This window comes from Schistocerca nitens, chromosome 3 (assembly GCF_023898315.1).
Source record: "Schistocerca nitens isolate TAMUIC-IGC-003100 chromosome 3, iqSchNite1.1, whole genome shotgun sequence".
Classification (NCBI taxonomy): Eukaryota; Metazoa; Arthropoda; class Insecta; order Orthoptera; family Acrididae; genus Schistocerca; species Schistocerca nitens.
Window position 1 is genome coordinate 831865226 of NC_064616.1, and position 21722 is coordinate 831886947.

The 21722-nt window shown below is 38.5% G+C and overlaps 1 protein-coding gene across 1 annotated transcript in view; it reads right to left on the minus strand.

Moving 5' to 3' along the window:
* Positions 1–21509, minus strand: part of LOC126248856 (ATP-dependent DNA helicase Q5-like) — a 253160-nt gene extending 231651 nt beyond the window's left edge. Inside the window, exon 1 of the mRNA XM_049950287.1 lies at positions 21307–21509. Within this exon, the coding sequence (XP_049806244.1) occupies positions 21307–21421 (115 nt within the window). The 5' untranslated portion in view covers positions 21422–21509. The remainder of the gene's footprint in view (positions 1–21306) is intronic.
* Positions 21510–21722: the final 213 nt, after the last annotated feature.

Sequence of the window (21722 nt, forward strand, 5' to 3'; positions counted from 1 at the left end):
CAACTGACGCCTCTAAATGGGACCTGGGGGCTATCGTGGCTCATAGAAACGCAGACAGTTCGGAACATCCAATCACTTTCATGTCAAGGACACTTAATGCCACAAATCAAAAAGGAAGCCCTTGTTATTCTCTTCGTGCTGAAGAAATTTCATGTTTTTCTATACGTAATTAAGTTTCACCTCAATACAAACGATAAGCCATAATTCTCTCCCTTTAGTCAAGTGATGAAGCTACCTGAGAGGACTGCGCACCATCTCCAGCGTTGGGCACTTTTACTCAGCAGGTACCATTGTACCATTATGAAATTCACTTCCTCAATAACATGCAACATGTCAACACAAATATCCTTTCCTGTCTCCCAATGAGACATGACCTAGAGTCCGGTCAAGATGAGATCTTGTGTTTGCATCTGGACAAAGAGGCTCAAGACGCAGTGGATGCTTTCCCTGTCACAGCACCCTGAGTAGCTGCAGCATTGGTGAAAGACACCATCTTATAACAGGTGTGGCATGACATCCAGCACGGCTGGTCTGACTGCATCTCTGGTCAAGACCTCAATCTGTTGTGATGTTTTTTTCACCTTTGTCACCAGCTGCTCCTCATGGATGGCGTTATCCTCCTCCTTACTGGGCAGCAATCTCCCTGGGTGGTCCCACCTGAACCTGATACTCTGGATCCTGCATGAAGGTCACTGGGAGTCTCTTGCCCTAAACTGCTCACATGGCGCCATGTGTACTGGATGGGCATAGACTGGCAGATCGAACATCTTGTTCACAGCTGTTCTGAGTGCCAACAACAGCAGGCAGCACCCACGAGACATTCTCTTCCTGGTCAATGCCCTCCCGCCCACGGGAGCGGATTCTTTGCGACTTTGAGGAAACCTTCTTGGATACAACCTGGCTGATTGTCAACAAGCGTACTCCAACTTTCCATACGTGGTCAAGTGATAGTGCACGAGTGCAGCAGCTACAATTGCTGCCCTCAGTAGAATCTTCACTCTTGAATGTCTTCCTCTAATGCTGGTGTCGAAAACTTGATTGCAATTCCATTCCTAGGTTTCCACCAAGTTCTGCCGACCCAGTAGCAGTCACCACCTACTGTCACCGCCCATCTATCCTCAGTCAAACGGAGAGGCTGAAAGGCTTGTCTGCATATTCAAGACACAGATGCAGAAATACATGGCTGATGCTTCTCTGAATGAGGCCCTTATGATTTTTTTTTAGTTCATACAGGTTGACTCTGATAGCGGAGAAGAGTCCAGCAGAACTCCTCCATTGCCATCAGCCCTTCATGCTTCTCTGTCTAATTCTGCCATTACCTGTGTAGCCATCCACAGTGTCACCTGTCCATTTCCAGCCGGGCACCTGCATATGGGCACAGGGGTTCGACCACCATGGCTTGCTGTCTCCTGATTCATCCGGCTGCAACGGTGCCACTGTGTGTTCACCCTGGACATGGGTGACTGCGTGGTGATGCACCATCAAAATCAGCTGCACCTGTGGTGGGAGACCTGACCGTCCTCTCCTCTGGGCCCTCCGAAGGCCGCCTGCCATGACACAGCTGACCTTTGATTCTCCCTGCCACACCCTCTGCTGCCCCCCTCCTGCTCCCAGGCTGTTTCCTGTTCCTGTCTTTGGACTCTGCACCCTCTGTAACACCCATAGCCCTGCTCTCATCTTCCTCTGTTTGTAGCCCCCCCCCCCCCCCCCCCGATGGATCAGATGTTGACAGACAACTAGGCTGCAGTACCGGCCTGCTACACCCCTGATAATGACGGTCTGGTTCAGGGCACTGCCAGAATGCCCAGCCAAATGGGTTGCTGTGCTGAGACGTAGCTCATCACTCCCACATGGACGAAGGGGTGTGGTAATCAAACTATCACCTAGATGTCACACACTGGCCGATGACTCCAACAGTAGCCGCTAGGAGCAGACACGGTGGCCAAGTGACAGCACAAAATGATTGCACAGGCACATTCAGTGGCATCTGGCACACGTGTCTATGTAGACAATTACCGTCCAGTGCTCGTCTTCATTCTGCTTTGGTCCTGTGTGCAACTCACGTAATTATTGAAGTGTTTGTTACTGTCTTGCCACATGCCATACTTCACATTGTACTTGTTGAATCTAATACTTGTGATCAGGAAACATACTTGTTCAAGAAGTGACGGTATGTTTTTAATGTTATGTGCTACAACACATCTGTTCAGATAAAACCAGCCAATTCTGATTAATTTTTGGACCTTGATGTCCAAGATTTGTCTAATTTTTGAATGCTGGCAGCACCCATGCAGCTGACAAATATTGTACATTCTAACAGGTTTTGACCATGTCAGGTCTTTGTTTTCATGTTTCAAAATATGAAAAGTAAAATTTTCCAAATGTTTTGAGGAATCAATTATGCATATAATGCTGAAAATATTGAAACAATAGAGTTGAATCTAGTGTCATTTTAAAATACTTGAAATGCGGTTTAATTTGATGTGTAACACAATGCTTTTGTGAGATTAATGGAGTGTTGCAAAAATGCAAAAATTTTGGTTTTCATGTTAACTGATTCCTATGTCACTTCTTGAAATAACAGCTTCATAATTATAAATGAATTTTGTGCTTCTCATTTGCAATTTTGCTTTTCAAAATCTCAAATAACCATTTTTTCTTCTGAAAAATATAGATCTATGTTTTTCTTACACATTTCTCTCTGTCTTTGATACTGTTTAAAGATGGAGGAAGGATGGGTTGAGAGGGATATTAATTTTAAAATATAGTATACAGAATTGCACCAATTTTTTTAACAGTTCATGTTGCAAGAAATTGGTCAATGTTCCAAAATTTGTAATTTTACTGTAACTTTTATTCTGAAATTAAATAACAGTTACTCCATTGTCATTTTTACTGATATTATTGTGTATACCACACAGAAGAGTTACTCTTAACCTCTCAAGTGTTAGTTAATTCATTTAGGAACTTACTGGTAACATTAAACTGGCATAATCCATATCACTTCATGAAGGGAAGTTACCTTCACAGTCTCAGATGTTATTTAATTTAGCATATGTTAAAATTCAGGAGTAAGTAAGAACATGCATTTTTTTTTGTTTTCTCCACAAAGATTCCTGCCCCGAGAAACAGGCCTCCAAAGATGACACTGCAAACACCATTCTGAAGATGCGAACAAACACCATTTTGAAGATGCGAATTTCAAAAAAAAATTTAACTGTAACAGTTCTAGGCATTTATTACAGTTTTTTTTATTTGAGAGATAATTGCTTTATGATTACAATGGCATCCTCCATTTGCACATATCTGTTGAAGTTATTTTAATGTCACCTTTTGAATTTTTTTTATAATTTATAGAACTTTTTTTCTTCAAAATGCCATCTAGAAAAGTTAGATTTATTTTCTGTTGATTAGTACCATGTAGTACTATATTCTCTGTAAAGGAGAGCTTCCACTTTTAAGATGGACAGGTTTTATTTCAAAAAATATTTTGTTAACATTCAAGAGTAATGTATATCTTCACTGAAGCTGTTTCTTACTAATTTCTTTGTTACAATGTTTATTTCTATTGTCTTTGTTGCAGTTATTTCTTATCACTTTCTTTGTTGCAGTTATTTCTTTTAACTTTCATTGTTGCAGATATTTCTTACACTCTGTTGTAGTTTCTAGTCAGTTTCTCTGTTGTGGTTGTTCATTGCAGGTCTCTGTATTGTAGTTTTTCAGTGCCAATTTGTTTACTGAAGAGACTTCTAAGAAATCTGAGACCATCCAGTGAGTTCTGTGTTTTCGTGAGGAATTTACCAGTTGACACAGTTGCGATGTTTTTTGTGAAAAGGACTATTTGCAATGTCTTCTGACTGGGGCCACAGAACAGTGAAGTGTGCTGATTATCTGCATATCCATGTTGTTGTTGTTGTTGTTGTTGTTGTTGTTGTGGTCTTCAGTTCTGAGACTTGTTTGATGCAGCTCTCCATGCTACTCTATTCTGTGCAAGCTTCTTCATCTCCCAGTACCTACTGCAACCTACATCCTTCTGAATCTGCTTAGTGTATTGATCTCTTGGTCTCCCTCTACGATTTTTACCCTCCACACTGCCCTCCAATGCTAAATTTGTGATCCCTTGATGCCTTAAAACATGTCCTACCAACCGATCCCTTCTTCTAGTCAAGTTGTGCCACAAACTTCTCTTCTCCCCAATCCTATTCAATACCTCCTCATTAGTTACGTGATCTACCCACCTTATCTTCAGCATTCTTCCGTAGCACCACATTTCGAAAGCTTCTATTCTCTTCTTGTCCAAACTGGTTATCGTCCATGTTTCACTTCCATACATGGCTACACTCCATACAAATACTTTCAGAAACGACTTCCTGACACTTAAATCTATACTCGATGTTAACAAATTTCTCTTCTTCAGAAACGATTTCCTTGCCATTGCCAGTCTACATTTTATATCCTCTCTACTTCAACCATCATCAGTTATTTTGCTCCCTAAATAGCAAAACTCGTTTACTACTTTAAGTGTCTCATTTCCTAATCTAATCCCCTCAGCATCACCCGATTTAATTTGACTACATTCCATTATCCTCGTTTTGCTTTTGTTGATGTTCATCTTATATCCTCCTTTCAAGACACTGTCCATTCCGTTCAACTGCACTTCCAAGTCCTTTGCTGTCTCTGACAGAATTACAATGTCATCGGCGAAGCTCAAAGTTTTTACTTCTTCTCCATGGATTTTAATACCTACTCCGAATTTTTCTTTTGTTTCCTTTACTGCTTGCTCAATATACAGATTGAATAACATCGGGGAGAGGCTACAACCCTGTCTCACTCCTTTCCCAACCACTGCTTCCCTTTCATGCCCCTCGACTCTTATAACTACCATCTGGTTTCTGTACAAATTGTAAATAGCCTTTCGCTCCCTGTATTTTACCCCTGCCACCTTCAGAATTTGAAAGAGAGTATTCCAGTTAACATTGTCAAAAGCTTTCTCTAAGTCTACAAATGCTAGAAACGTAGGTTTGCCTTTTCTTAATCTTTCTTCTAAGATAAGTCGTAAGGTTAGTATTGCCTCACGTGTTCCAACATTTCTACGGAATCCAAACTGTTCTTCCCCGAGGTCCGCTTCTACCAGTTTTTCCATTCGTCTGTAAAGAATTCGCGTTAGTATTTTGCAGCTGTGACTTATTAAACTGATAGTTTGGTAATTTTCACATCTGTCAACACCTGCTTTCTTTGGGATTGGAATTATTATATTCTTCTTGAAGTCTGTGGGTATTTCGCCTGTCTCATACATCTTGCTCACCAGATGGTAGAGTTTTGTCATGACTGGCTCTCCCAAGGCCATCAGTAGTTCTAATGGAATGTTGTCTACTCCCGGGGCCTTGTTTCGACTCAGGTCTTTCAGTGCTCTGTCAAACTCTTCACGCAGTATCTTATCTCCCATTTCATCTTCATCTACATCCTCTTCCATTTCCATAATATTGTCCTCAAGTACATCGCCCTTGTATAAACCCTCTATATACTCATTCCACCTTTCTGCCTTCCCTTCTTTGCTTAGAACTGGGTTGCCATCTGAGCTCTTGATATTCATACAAGTGGTTTTCTTCTCTCCAAAGGTCTCTTTAATTTTCCTGTAGGCAGTATCTATCTTACCCCTAGTGAGACAAGCCTCTACATCCTTACATTTGTCCTCTAGCCATCCCTGCTTAGCCATTTTGCACTTCCTGTTGATCTCATTTTTGAGACGTTTGTATTCCTTTTTGCCTGCTTCATTTACTGCATTTTTATATTTTCTCCTTTCATCAATTAAATTCAATATTTCTTCTGTTACCCAAGGATTTCTATTAGCCCTCGTCTTTTTACCTACTTGATCCTCTGCTGCCTTCACTACTTCATCTCTCAGAGCTACCCATTCTTCTTCTACTGTATTTCTTTCCCCCATTCCTGTCAATTGTTCCCTTATGCTCTCCCTGAAACTCTCTACAACCTCTGGTTCTTTCAGTTTATCCAGGTCCCATCTCCTTAAATTCCCACCTTTTTGCAGTTTCTTCAGTTTCAATCTGCAATTCATAACCAATAGATTGTGGTCAGAATCCACATCTGCCCCTGGAAATGTCTTACAATTTAAAACCTGGTTCCTAAATCTCTGTCTTACCATTATATAATCTATCTGATACCTTTTAGTATCTCCAGGATTCTTCCAGGTATACAACCTTCTTTTATGATTCTTGAACCAAGTGTTAGCTATGATTAAGTTATGCTCTGTGCAAAATTCTACAAGGCGGCTTCCTCTTTCATTTCTTCCCCCCAATCCATATTCACCTACTATGTTTCCTTCTCTCCCTTTTCCTACTGACAAATTACAGTCACCCATGACTATTAAATTTTTGTCTCCCTTCACTACCTGAATAATTTCTTTTATCTCGTCATACATTTCATCAATTTCTTCATCATCTGCAGAGCTAGTTGGCATATAAACTTATACTACTGTAGTAGGCATGGGCTTTGTGTCTATCTTGGCCACAATAATGCGTTCACTATGCTGTTTGTAGTAGCTAACCCGCACTCCTACTTTTTTATTCATTATTAAACCTACTCCTGCATTACCCCATTTGATTTTGTATTTATAACCCTGTAATCACCTGACCAAAAGTCTTGTTCCTCCTGCCACCGAACTTCACTAATTCCCACTATATCTAACTTTAACCTATCCATTTCCCTTTTTAAATTTTCTAACCTAACTGCCCGATTAAGGGATCTGACATTCCACGCTCCGATCCGTAGAATGCCAGTTTTCTTTCTCCTGATAACAAGAATGTGGTGACTGCCCTGGAAAGGGAGTACTGTCTTTACAAACACTTGGTCTGGAAGACGTAGCAGATAACTCTGCAGAAATTACATATCCAAACAAAAAAACAGACTTTGTTCACGTGGGGAATAAGTGTTCTCATTTGAAGACTGTTTCAAAGTGAAGATGTTTCCAGTGATGACATTTTGTTTTCTAAATGTTTTGACAGAATAACAACAATGATAGTATCTGAACAAGTTGAAGCCTCCTGTGGTGGAGATGATGCAGATTTTGCATCAATAGAAGAATTAAATACACTGAATCAGTCAACTACACAGGTAGGTGTTAGTCCTGTTAACAAACCGTGGTCATTGAAGTCGAATCATAAGCTCTATGCATCAAGAAAGTGCAGAGAAATTACTAAAGCTATGGATGAACACACTATAGCAAAACTGACCACACTCTTCAAAGTAGAAATTTCATCTTCAGAGGAAAATGAACCAAAGCATTCCTGCACCTCTTGTCAGGAATTTTTCACAAATATCAATTCAGCTGTTGAATATTGTGCATCATACAGAGAACAGGTGCAAGTTTTAACTAGTAGTCCAGATACATTTTCAAAGAAAACAGTCTTGAACCATGTTCCATCCATATCAAAGTACATGGCTGATGAATCAAGAAATGTGAGGTCTGTAAAAGGAGTCTTAGGAAGACCAGATCCCTATTATGGTCATCCTGTAGAAGCAGCTGAAGTTAAAATAGTGCAGTCATTTATCTGGAAGATAATTGGGACTGTTCTCACCAGAGTACCAACAAAAAGACACTATAACTGTAACAGTTGAAGGTCAAACAAAGTTGTGAAAGTGAAAAGGTACATGACTTGCAGTATTAAAGAAACTTTTCCCGTTTATAAGAGCAACTATACAACTTCACATATTGGAAGATCAAAATTTTATGCACTATGACCTACATGGGTAGTTCCACACCCTACCTACAGATGTCTGTTTATGCGTGTACTGTGCGAATTTTGAACTTTGTGTGGTAACTTTGAAGAACTTACTGGAGCACATGACATATGACACCTTGGTTGGGTGTGTGGAGTCATTAGTAGTCTGTGACGTAAAGCGAGAGACTTGTATGTTTCAAGAATGTGGTGACTGCCCTGGAAAGGGAGTACTGTCTTTACAAATGCTTGGTCTGGAAGACATAGCAGATAACTCTGCAGAAATTACATATACGACATGGGAGGAAAATAAACTAATTAAGAAAACTGTCGCCTTTGACAGTTTCATTGATGAACTTGGTAAATGGTCAGTGAAAGCAGTAACGCACCAGCATCTGAAGATATTTCAACAACAACACATTGCAGAAGTGAAGGGCATGTACAGGCTGAAGAACTATGTTTAGTGCTTCACTGTGAGTTTGCTGAGAACTGGTCTGTAATTCTCCCACAAAAAGTACAAGGGTATCACTGGAGTAATAACCAGGTTTCAATTTTTACAGGAGTGACATATTTTCAAAACAAGACCACAAGTGTTCCAGTTATAAGTAATGACACAGGACATGACTCAGCACATGCTTTGCTATCAATGCACAAAATTCTTCAACTGCAAACAGGTGCAGATAAGATCATTATTATTTCTGATGGTGCTCCTAGTCATGTTAAAAACTGTTGCCAGCTGTTTGAATTAAGTCGCTTGTGCCAGTTGACTGGGTATACAGTGCTTCTGGTCACAGGAAGGGGCCTTATGATGGTGTAGGCCTGCTGAAGCATCATGCTACAAAACATAATCTTTCCAGAACAAATACAGCTGCGATTCAGAATGCTGAGGATTTCACGTCGTGAAATCTTACACATCCATACCCCTCATTCTTTTGTCCAAAGAGGAAATCAAAAAATTCCATGAGCAGAAAAAAGAAGAATGGTCCAAACAAACCACTCTTGTGAAAGGAATTCAGGAGACACATTTTTGGACTCAAAGTGATGAGCAAACTAATATTGCACGCACTTTAAAGAGCAAGAAAGAAGAAATTTCGTTCGCTTGGCCAACACCTCAGAAACAGCAGGACAATATTCAGATTCACAACCTGAGAAGAGGGATGTTTGTGGCGTGTGTGTATGACTGTGACTGGTGGATTGCAGAGATTATAGACACCAGTTATGAGCTAAATGAAATTGCAGTGAACTTCATGCTACCACATGTACCAGCTGCTGGATACAGGATTCCAGCTGAAGGACAGCAACAATGCCATCAGTGCTCACTTCCTGTTCACAATGTTTTGTAGAATGTAAGTGCTCCAGTGCCTATTCGTTCAAGAGGAAGGCACCAGTCTATATCAAAGGAAGATGCTGAAGCAGTTGACCACATTTTTAGTTCTTTATTATTTATTTATATTTATTTATTTATTATTTATTTGTCCTGTAGATGAAATCAGTACAATGGCTTGTACAACTGATATCGGATAAGTCAATACAAATATACAGTTTACATGAGTATAAAACAGTAAACAAGAACACAGAAGAATGATTATTTTACATTACCTACAAATTATGTTAATTAAAGTTACAGCTTTACAGAGAATTGTTACATGATGTGACAAAATTGACTTAATAACATTCAGCTTTGATACATTATCATGCACTAAGACAATTTTGATTCCAAGTATTCCTGTATGGTATAAAAGCTGTCTTTTATTAAAAGAGATTTCACCGTCTCCAGAATGAGATTTTCACTCTGCAGCGGAGTGTGCGCTGATATGAAACTTCCTGGCAGATGGTAGAGCACTTGCCCGCGAAAGGCAAAGGTCCCGAGTTCGAGTCTCGGTCGGGCACACAGTTTTAATCTGCCAGGAAGTTTCATATCAGCGCACACTCCGCTGCAGAGTGAAAATCTCATTCTGGAAACATCCCCCAGGCTGTGGCTAAGCCATGTCTCCGCTATATCCTTTCTTTCAGGAGTGCTAGTTCTGCAAGGTTCACAGGAGAGCTTCTGTAAAGTTTGGAAGGTAGGAGACGAGGTACTGGCAAAAGTAAAGCTGTGAGTACTGGGCGTGAGTCGTGCTTCGGTAGCTCAGTTGGCAGAGCACTTGCCCGCGAAAGGCAAAGGTCCCGAGTTCGAGTCTCGGTCGGGCACACAGTTTTAATCTGCCAGGAAGTTTCATTTCACCGTCTGTTTGAATTTATTTATTTCTTGGATTTCTTGTATAAAAGTTGGAAGATGGTTATATAATTTTATTCCCATGCACTTGACACCATCACTGTACAGTTTTGTTGAGTGGGGAAGTATTCTTAGAGAGGTTTTTGATCTTGTGTCATAATTGTGGTAATCCATATTTTTGCTAATTTTGTTGATAAAGAATAATAATTCTAGTATGTATTGGCATGGGAGGGGCAAAATATTTAGTTTCTTAAATAATGGTTTACAAGTGTCTATTTGTTTTTTGAACATAATTGTTCTGACTATCTTCTTATGCAGTTTGAATATCTTAATTGACTCAGAATTTTGGCCCCAGAAGATGATTCCGTAGTTAAGTACAGAGTGAAAGAGTGCATGGTACATTGTGGTTAGGGTACTTGTGTTAGTGATGTTCCTTATTGATCTAATCATGAAGCATACTTTACTAAGTTTTGTGCTGGTAACGTCAATTTGCCTTTTCCATGTGAGTGTATCAGTAATAGTGACCCCCAAAATTTTATTTCATTTTCAAGTTTAACATTATTTTTTTCCAGTGATATAGTTGGTAGTAATGGATTTCTGTTTTTGGCAGTGTGGAAGGTTATTCCAATTGTCTTTTTTGCATTAAGAAGCAGCCTGTTACTTTGAAACCATCGACTTATTTGATCTGTGGTCCTATCTATATTATATTGGAGAATTTGTTCGGATGCAGATATGAGTACAGAGGTGTCATCAGCAAACAAAAGGGTTTTTGTGTCTGGTGGGCTGTGAGGAAGGTCATTTATGTAAAGTAAGAACAGCAAGGGGCCCAGGACGGAGCCTTGGGGAATGCCTTGCTTTATGGTATGTACGGAGGAATGTACAGTGCTAGCTGTACCTGAGAGCTTAGTTTCATTTAATTCGACATACTGCTGTCGATCTCCCAAATAGCTTTTAAACCAGTCATAGGCATTTCCTCTTATTCCATAGGAATGCATCTTTTGCAAAAGTATACTATGATTAACCATATCGAAGGCCTTTGTTAGATCTAGGAAGATACCTATGGCTGGGAGTTTTTTGTCCACAAGCTCCAGTGCATAATCTACAAATTCTTGTATTGCATCAGTTGTAGCTTTCTTACTTTGGAAGCCAAAATGAGCAGGTGATAGGATATTTTCTTTGTCTAGAAAGGACATGATTCTGGTGGCCATTATATATTCAGTGCAATGGGTCGATAATTACTGGGATTGATCTTGTCCAGCAGATGATTTCTTTTTTTTTAATTTTGCTATGAAGTGTCTTTTCTATTTCAATTTCAGATGTAGGCCTTAAAAATAGAGTCTCAGAGCATAAGTTTGGTTATAGTTGTAAGGGACAGCTATTTTTAAGATGGTTAGCCAGGTTTTCTACTGTTTCTGTAAAGTAGTTATTGAATTCCTCTGCTGTTTCTTTCCCACTGGAGACTAATTTTCCATTTATTTTTAAGGTAATATCACTTTGTAGTTGTTTTCCTCTATTAGTATTCATATTAATAAGTTGCCACATGCTTTTGCTCTTATTTGATGACAATTTGAGGTAGTTATCATTCTGTAGCTTTTTGGCTGCGTTTACTACGTTCCTTAATATCTTTTTATATAGAGTAAATTATGACTTAAATGCTTCATTACTGCCTAGTTTAGATTTGCTAATGTAAAAAAGTTCTCTTTTTCTTTGTGATGATCTAATGATTCCTGGGGTGATCCAGCTGGAGAGTTTTCTATCTTCGTTGATACATTTTGTTTGTAAGGGAAACTATCCAAGAATGCTTCATATTTGCTGTCTACTGTTTGAGCCTCATATACATTTTGCCAGTTTTCATTTTGTATATCAAAGAGGAAAGTATGCATGTGGGTTTTATTGAAGTTTCTCCTCTGTACAGTGATTTTATTATGTTCGTGACTGTTATTTTGCAACCAGACCTGCATAATTAATGCGTTGTGGTAGTTTGATGGAGGATACAGTACAATTTATATTGCTTGCTACTTGATCCAGACAAGTGGTACTGTGATTTGTTATCCTGGTTGGAGTGTTGACCATTAGGTCTAGGTTGTAGCTGTTCATAAAATTTTTAATGCTTAGATGGTTAGAGTTTTCTGAGAGAAAATCTATATTATAGTCACCACATATTAGAACACTATATGATTTTCTTTTACTTAGATTTTCTACTACTGGTGCTAGATTTTTGTAGAAAGTCCCTATGTTACCAGAAGGTGATCTGTAAAGTGCTATTATATAAACATTTAGATCTGTAAGCTCTACACCTGACAGTTCTATATCTTTTTCAATACTATACAAATTGCAAATATCAAGAGGTGTAGCAGTAATGTTGTCTTCTACAAATATGCAACTACCTCCACCTTTGTAAGATGTTCTTGAGAAGTAACCTACGAGTTTAAAATTTGGTATCACAACACTTTCTATTTCAAAAGACCTCACGAAATGTTCATTAATACATAATATCTGTGTATCTGACAGTTCACTTGCACTTGATAACAAAATTTCTAACTCATTAAGTTTGTTTTTGAGCCCTTGTACATTATGGATGTACACTTTTAGATCAAGAAATTTTTTATACATTGGTGAGGAGGTTCAGACTTTACCTTATTTACTACAATTTGCTGATGGGAGTCCTTTGCAAGTTTTATGGTGTATCTTTAACTTGTTTGATGATGCTATCTTTAACTTGTTTGCTGATGCTAAGTTTTTTCTTTTCTCAGAGGGGGATAGAAAAAATCCTCCTTCTTGGGTATATTCCGCCTTGATCTTAAATTAACACTTACAGGTGTAGCTGCTGCAGTCCTTTGTGGATCTTCTGATGTCTCCTCTTTCCTGCTTTCTTCGTTCTTGTTCACTGACTGGTTAATTTCAGTACAAAACAGAGTGCACAGATGTTGTATAAACTGAAACCTTTAAGTCTTTGGACCTTTCACATACATTCTGGAACCAATTAAAATGCTTGAAAAATGAGTCCTACTCATCTTCCAAAACTGAAATTATGTTAAATAAGGCTAGGTTTAGATTTTTATGAGCCTGTTATGTGATAATGTGGTAATCAAACAGGTTTTATGTACGGAAAAAATTTCAATTGTTTATAAAACCTGTTCAACCTAAAAGTGGAAGCTCTCCTTTACAGGGAATGTAGAACTATATGGTACTAACCAACAGAAAAAAAATCAAAATTTTATGGATTGGTATTTTTGAAAAAAACATCCATAAATTTATACAAAAGTTCAGAATAACTTTGACAGGTAAGTCCAAATGGAGTATTTCTTTATAACCATAAAACAATTATCTTTCAAATTAAAAAAAAACAACAAAATATCTAAAACTGTTCCAGAGATACAGCATTTTAAAATTTTTTCCAAAATTTGCATCTTCAAAATGGTATGCGCAGTGTCATCTTTAGAGGGCTGTATCTGGGAGCAGAAATTTCTTTTGGAGAAAATAAAAAAAATATGTGTTCCTTACTTAGTCCTTCATTTTAACATATGCTGAATTCAATAACTTACAAGACTATGAAGGTAAGATTTTTTCCTAGCCTGCCTGAATTGATATGGACTATGCCCACTAGTCATCACTGATGCAGCAATTCTAAACAACTGGCCTCTTATTGTGCTGTTAGTTCATATTTCATGTACAGGTTTTTTGGTTACACAAAATAACTTACACGAGGCACAAGTTTTCATAATCTATGATTCTGCTGCAAATTAATCACTTGCGTTTCGTAATGAGATTCAGTCTAACTAACAGACTCTCAGTCATGCCACACTGCAACCTTCTTATGTGTACTGAACTGTGGATAACACTGTACTCAATCATCTTAATTATACTCTAATTTCTGACCAATTATAAATGGGGCAAAGTCCATTGCAAGTTTACGAAGTCCATATGAAAATTAAAGGAGGTTTGTTAACAGATGAAATGGCAGAGTACAGGGAAATAAAGTGGAAGATGATGGAGAACCGGGATGGTGAAGAGGCAGAGAAAATAACCATGAAAGAGGAACATGGTGGCTACAAAAATGAAAATCAACAGAGCCTGGAAATGTACTAAAAGACTTTGTGAGATACAGCCCAAGTATTCTATATGAATATTTAAGCAAGTTATTTAATAAATGTGTGTGGTAAGGGGAGAAAATTGCAGAAGAATGGAACTCAGCATATATAAGCCTAATACATGTAAAAGGAAGCAAAACAATAAGTAAAAGTTACTGTGGCATAAGTGTCGCAAGTTCAATTGGCAGACTATATGGGAGGATTTTAAAATCAAGAATGGTGAAGGTTATAACTGAAGTAAAAGAACAAAGTGGCTTTCTAAGAGGCTGGCCATGAGTAGATAACATATTTACCCTAAAACATATCATGGAGAAGATATTGGAAAGGAAAGGAATCCAAGCAGTCATTTGATCTTCATAGATCTTGAAAAGCCTATGACACAGTGCCACTAATAATATTGTTCAAGGTGCTATGGTCAGGGGAACTGATAAAAAATTATGTAAGTAATATCATAAACCTCTATAAGTTGCTAGGGTGTGTATTAATGTGCAGAATGAAATTTCTAGAGGCCTCTGTAATAACTGAAGGACTGTAACAAGTATGCTGTCTTGTCTCCCACACTCTTTAAGATGTCTGAGTAGAAGGCACTGTATCTCTGGTGTATAAAGTGGATGGGTAAGAGGACTGAAGTAAGGAACCAGTGTATATACACACTTTTCTTTGCTAATGATCAGGCCATTGCAACAAATGATAAAGAGGACATAGGCTTAGTAAGCTGCTGGTGGAAAAGTGGGGTTTGAAAACTAACACTGAGAAAATGGATTATCTATGTTGCAGACTTGTTGTAACTTGAACATTGGCAGACACCAAATTCAAGTGTGATAAGAGTTTAGGCATCTGGGTACTATCCTAACATATGATGGAAGATGTGACAGAGATATCCAACAATTATTCAGGTAAGGAAGGGGGTCTATCCAAAAATTAAATCCTATTCTTTGGTCCTCAAAACTGAGTTTAAATGTTAAAATGCAGTTACACAAATCCATCATGGAACCAATAACCAAGTTACAGGTGTGAGTGTTAGAGACTTAGAGCTTCAGAAATAGACTACTTGAGATGAGCATGTAGAATTTCCCTACTTGACTGCATCAGAAATGAGGAAATAAGAGAAAGGATGCAGGTCCATTATATTATTATGGATAGACTATAAGAAAGACAGCAAGGATGGTTAGGGTATGTCAAAAGAATAGAAGAAGACAAATGGATGAAGAGAACACTTCCATGGCAACCTCCAAGAAGGAAAGGAAGAGGAAGAACACAAACAGGATGGCGAAGGGATATCCAAGAAGTGATGGACAGAAGAGGAATAGAAGAGGATGAGGAAGAATTGCAAGCTCTAGGTGTTTGGCGACAGAGGTGCAAGATGTAGTGACACCTTGACTCCCACAACAAATAGAAGAAGAAAATTAAATTATGATGCACAAGTAGCTGTGTGATTCTGCTCAAGAAACTGTTCTTGCCATCCATTTTGAGCTGTGTACAACAACAGAATACTAGCAAAATAAATTGAGCCTATTTTCTGATACAGTAATTCAAAAATCATCCAACAGATGCATACTAAATTCTCTCATTCCAGTCTCTCATCCAGATTGCAATATTCCTTGAGTGATAAATAAAGTACAGAAATTGTTTGTAAACAAAATATTTCCCCATAAGAATTCGTATGTCTTTGAAGTTTAATTGATTAAATAGCCTTAACCAACAGTGCCAGTTATCAAAGTTGGTGGCAGGCTGCTTGCATCTTCAAAAGACCATCAATACAAGAAATTTAGATGAGCTTTCTTCCTCCAAAGGGCACTGCTGTTTGATTTTTTTATCTGTATCAACACCCTGAAATCTTAAGACATGCTGGATAATTGTATTCTGTGAAAGGTTAAGTCCAGCTAGCCCACTCGAAGAGCTTATGTGAAGGATTCCAGAAAGTAAAGAACATTTGCATATACAGTCCCCACATCCGTCTTTTGGTACCCGCCCATTGATTTCAGGTGTTCAGTATGATGTGGACAGTTAATGCACACAGTTGTAAGTGGAACTTTGTCACATGGTAAGTGCAGGGATAGCTGTGACCATGGTTGTGTCTATTGCAAATCACCCCAACTGTGAGGTGTTATTTGTTTCCTACAGGCAGAAAATGTTAGACTCTGTGACATTCACTGCATGCTTATTACTATTTATGATGAAGGTGTAATTAATGCAGCAAATGTCTGAAAGTGGTGCATAATGTTTAAGAATGGGAGGACACATGTTCATGATGACGAGAGATCACAGCAGCCCTCCGTCATCACAGACACACTGAAACAAAAGATGAATCACATCACTCAAGACAATCAATGATTCACAGTTAGCAATGCACACGAATAATGCCAGGAAATGTCTCATTAAATTTTGCTTGAAACTGTCACTCAGCACTTATAATACCACAAAATCTGTACATGGTGGGTGCCACACATTCTCACGGATGACCAGAAAGCTGCAAGAACGGGTGCTGCCTTAGCATTCTTGGAGTATTACGAATTGGATGGCAACAGGTTCATTGTCCAGATTGTTATAGGAGATGAAACACAGGTACATAACATCCCCACAATGAAATGAGAATCTGTGGTGAGGTCACCATAAAAGCCACCCAAATTCAAACAAATTGCGTCAACTCAAAAACTGATGGCTTCTGTACTCTGAGACAGTGAAGGGGTCAAACTCATTGATTTCATAACCTACAACAAGACAATGAATAGTAATGCATACTGTGCTACCTTTGAACATCTTTGTTGAGGTATCCAGAACTGCCGAAGAGACAAGCTCTCATGTGGAATTGTTCTGTCCAGTAGACACGAGCCTTGCTGTGGGAGAAATTCCAGTTGGACATCCTTGAGCATTCTCCCTACAGTTTAGATCTGTCACCGTCAGATTTTTTCCTGTTTCCAAAATTGGAAGAGCACCTTGCTGGTAAACATTTTGCAAATGATGAAGACCTAAGGATGCTATAGTGACCTGGCTGAATAGTCAGGCAGCTACATTGTATAAAGAGGGTGTACACAAACTGGTGCCAAAGTACAAGTGCCTTAATGTAAAAGGCAACTATGTGAAAAAGCAGCTCAAGTATGTGCCAAAACACGTGTATTCACTTTCTGCATTATTATTAAAGACTACCTTGGAATGGCAAAACGTTCTTTACTTCCAGAATGATCCTCGTACATTGACTTCGGCTGAGACAGTAAAATAATCAATCCTTTTTTTAAAAAAGAAAAAGAAAAAGAGAGAGAGAGTCTAAGTGAAATCTGTGATGTGCTACAGTGAGATCAAACAAACCTGTGGCGGTTCATGCTGCACACCTTTGAATCATTGCTAGCCCTATTTGCTCCTCTTGAGCAACATACTACAATGGTACAATCTTCATAGTGGGCGCCAAAGCCATGAACTTACTGAATGAAGGTGCTATCTTTCCTCTTAGGCTGTATTTATTTAGACCTTTTCTTTGTTACAAAACTAGTTTCAGCATTTTAAGCCTTTATCAGTGTTAAAGAATATCTTGAAATAAAAAATTAAGTAGTGTGTCACTATACATTGCAAAGGTTAACTGCAAAAAATGTTAATCTGTCTACAGAGTCACTTGCAGTATGTAAGACGTACAAAATAATATTTTGTGTCAAAACACCAATGCTGCTTTCCTCTACTTCTTCTCTGTTTTTCTTGGCAGTGCTGAGTGAAGACCAAGGAATTACAGAAAAATGAACTATATTATCAATGGTACTTTTTTTAACATACTTTATATTATCAATGGTGCCTTTTGTAATGTAATTTTAAAAACATTTTTTGTGAAAATTCTATCTTTTTGTAACCAGCAAATATATGTAACAGTCAGATTATAAATGCAATAATACATTAATTGATATACATCACTGCATTTTTGCTATGTATATGTAAAACAAGTAAGGTGGCACACACACACACACACAAGATTGCTCACTTTCAGCTTTGATGTTGTTTAATTTTAATACTGAACAGTCAGTGAGGGAAATAGAGGGCGATGACATGCAGTCAAAAAGCTTGAATTATCAACTTGAAAAAATTAAGTCACATAACTAAGTTTTTGTTTGTCTGCTGGTACACAATTTATGTACTGGAACATACTGAAATCCCCATGAGAAAGTACTGTAGCACACTGCTAGAGTGGCCAAAACTAAATGGCCCAGTGATAAAGTGGAGTTTCATACAGTAATCCATTTTCTGTATTTAAAGGGGAACAATGGTGTGATGGTGCAAGTGAATGGTAACAATGTACCATCCTATGAAAGTTGTTACAGTGTGGAGATGCTCCCAATGTGGTCAAACAAGCCTCAATGGTGAGGAATGATGTAGCAGACCACCTCTCTGTGAAGAACCAGGAACTGCAAAAGAAGTCGCACCTCTGAAGCATGAAGACTAAAATTGAGGTAAAAGTGGAAAACGTGAAAATCAGTCATGGAACGGTTTTCCACATACTGCACAACATTCTGAACATGACAAAGCTCATGACCCATGACTTCTACAACCATGGTCTCTCCAAGCCATCCACAGATGGGAAAAATGTGTCACACTGTAGAGTGTGTAGTTTCAAGTTCGCAGCTCGATTTTTTTGGGCTGATGATTAAAACTTTTATGACAAGCCCCCACTCCCACCCAGTACCTCTACATTTGGTATTGTTTGTCATGAACAGAATATCAGCGTAATACAATTTGCAGATGACATAGCAAAAGTTGACGAAAGTGAACAGTAACTGAGATGGATGTTTAATGAAACAGTGCATCTTAGATGAAGGAAGTGGAACAGATAAATAAGGAAAATACAGAAAATACACAGTGTCAATGAAGGCTAACAGCAAAAGTACATTTCATAAAAAGAAACAGCTGCTAATATAAAAACCTGATAATAGAAAAAGATTCATGAAAAGCTATACTTGGAAATATATCTGCATTGGTGACAAATGTGAAAATGGGAAAAACAGAAATGAAACAATTAGAAGTCTTTCAAGTTTTGTGTTACAGGAGACTGTTGAAGATCAGGATTGATCGAGTAAAGATGGAAGACATTCTGCAATAAGTCAATGAAATTATACCTCATAAGAAAGGTAATGAATTAAAGAAACAGAACAGTTGGGCATATATTATGTCACGAGTCATTGCTGAAAGCTGCATTAGACAGGGCAGTAGATGGAATGAACAACTAGTGCGAGCCTAAATAAGAGTAGGGGCCTACACAAGCCACATCATCAATGATGCAGGATGCAGCAGTTGTGCTGAAATGATACATAATTGGCAAGCAACAGGATTGGAGAATTTGCAACAAATGAACCTTAGGGCAGATGACAAAAACATCAAAAATGGAACAGATCACCATTAGTAGTGTCATTGCAGGTTTTATATACATTCCAGGATATTGGCTCACAGCCTTGTAAACAGTGACTGATGACAATAGATGTTAAGTCCCATAGTGCTCAGAGCCATTTGTAAAGAGTAATGAACCACTCTTTTCCATTTATTGTCCAAATATAACTGACTAAAGGTATTTCCATATCTTGATCCAAACATGCTACCACCAGTTCAGGCCCCAAAAAATGAGTATGTGAGCAAACTGGACTCAAGATGGCAAATAACAGTCTAAAGCACTACATACGTATATTTGCTGGTTGCAATTTTTTAAATGTATTGTTTCTTATTAAACAGTAAACAAAACTTTCAATGCACATAATAATGGACCTAATGCACACAACAGCATCCATCTATATCAACTTCTACAGCCATACTTTGCAAACCTCAATGAGGTACATGGCAGCGGTACTTCCTACCGTACCACACATTAGTGTGTCTTAGAATTCAATTCGCTTGTGGAGCCTGAGAATGACTCATTAGAATTCTCTATGCAATACTGTTATAAGTCTAATTTTGTATTTGTGTTTCCGAAAATGGTGATACTGAGGAATCTGTAGCATATTCCCGCATTCTTCACATAACACTGGTTCTTGAAACTTTGTCAGTTGGCTTCCGTGAAATAGTTGTGTCATATCTTCGAGCATCAGTCAGTTTAGGTTTCTCAGCATTTCTGTGATCGCTCCAGTTAGTCATACAAACCTGGGACCATTCGTGCTTCACGTACCTTTGAATCACTGCTAGTTTTATTTGCTCTACTTGACCAATATAGGTCTACTACAACGGTACATCTCCTTCATGCCAAAAAAAATTAATCATTGAAGGTGCTATTTTTTCACTTAGGCTGTATTTATTTACACCTTCTCTTCATCACATAACTGCTTCCAGCTTTTTACGGAATCATCGCGTGTTTATCTACAATACGACGCCACACACATGAAATGCGGCAGAATATATTTACAAGTTTTACTACCGTATGTGTTGTTTTAAGACGTTCCATTGGCTTTACCAGTCTAATTTTCGTGCGCTGATTCTGTTGGATTTCGTACGATAGCTTGTGTATTATATTCTCCATAGTCTGCACCTTAATAAAAATAATTAAAAAGCGCGGGAGTCATAAGCTGTTCGAAAATCTTTCGGTTAACAGTACCGTCTCGTTATGTTTGTCTCGCTCACATTTACATTATGACAGCTGAGTATTTCTGATTCTCTTTTTCGTATTTTCTACCATCACTTCCAACTCTCGGTTAAAAATATTATGTTGCCCGATGCAGGGCCAGCTCAACAGTTACCCTCCTCCCTTGTGGATGTGACGTCAATAAACAACGTCATATGAGAATGCGCCATTTCAAAATTAGCATGCGTCAATTTCCATCTAAACGCAACACGAAATTCACCGTTCAAGATGTCTGAATCTTACGAATCAGTACGTTGCAGTCACACAGTTCGTGCTCAAACTGTACCGTTTTACGCATGGAAAATTTGTAATCTGTTTGTCAAAACAAATCTAATAAAGCAGCTTCTTGAAACTTTTCTGCGCAGTTTCCAGACAGCCTGTCACGGCTAAGTAGCTCAAGGTAAAACAGTCACAGTACTGTAGCGACAGTGTTACTTTTGCGATTGCTGAACTCTTTTAAACATATTTTTCGCTAAAGTAAAACATTTACGTCCCTACTCCGAGTTTTATAGCAATAGAATAAGAATAGCCTACAAGACTAACTGGCGGTAGTGAGTATCAATTGCATTTGCTGTGCATAATGCCAGTATATTAAGATAAAAAGTATACATATAGGCGCTACTGCATACACTGCTATGTTACACAGCAAGGGTGCCGTAATTTAATAGGTACTTTTAGAGTACTTACCTGCCAATACTCTTTCTATTACTTGCCGCTGCACATCGTTTTTAAATTGTGTGTAATTAAAATGACGGTAGAGTTGCTCCAGTAAGTTATTAGGCTCTCCACCTAAATTTTCCATGTCGTTTCTCGTGCAAGCAAAACCAGTAACCCTACACTACCGATCCAATGTTCACAAACTCCCCTTCCATTGTCACCACCACCTGAAAAAAAATCAGCAGGTGAATAGATGCGCGAAGCCGTGTTTCCACAGCCAACGAAAACTTGCACAAGCATCCCCCCACCACGGCACCGGCCACACAGCTGGCCTGTGAAAACACCCAATTGGCTCATTGTAATATTAGCTGGACTCACAAGTCAGAAAAGACAAAATCCGTTTTGCCTAATGGCTACATGCGCCTATACCCCGATCCACAGCCAGC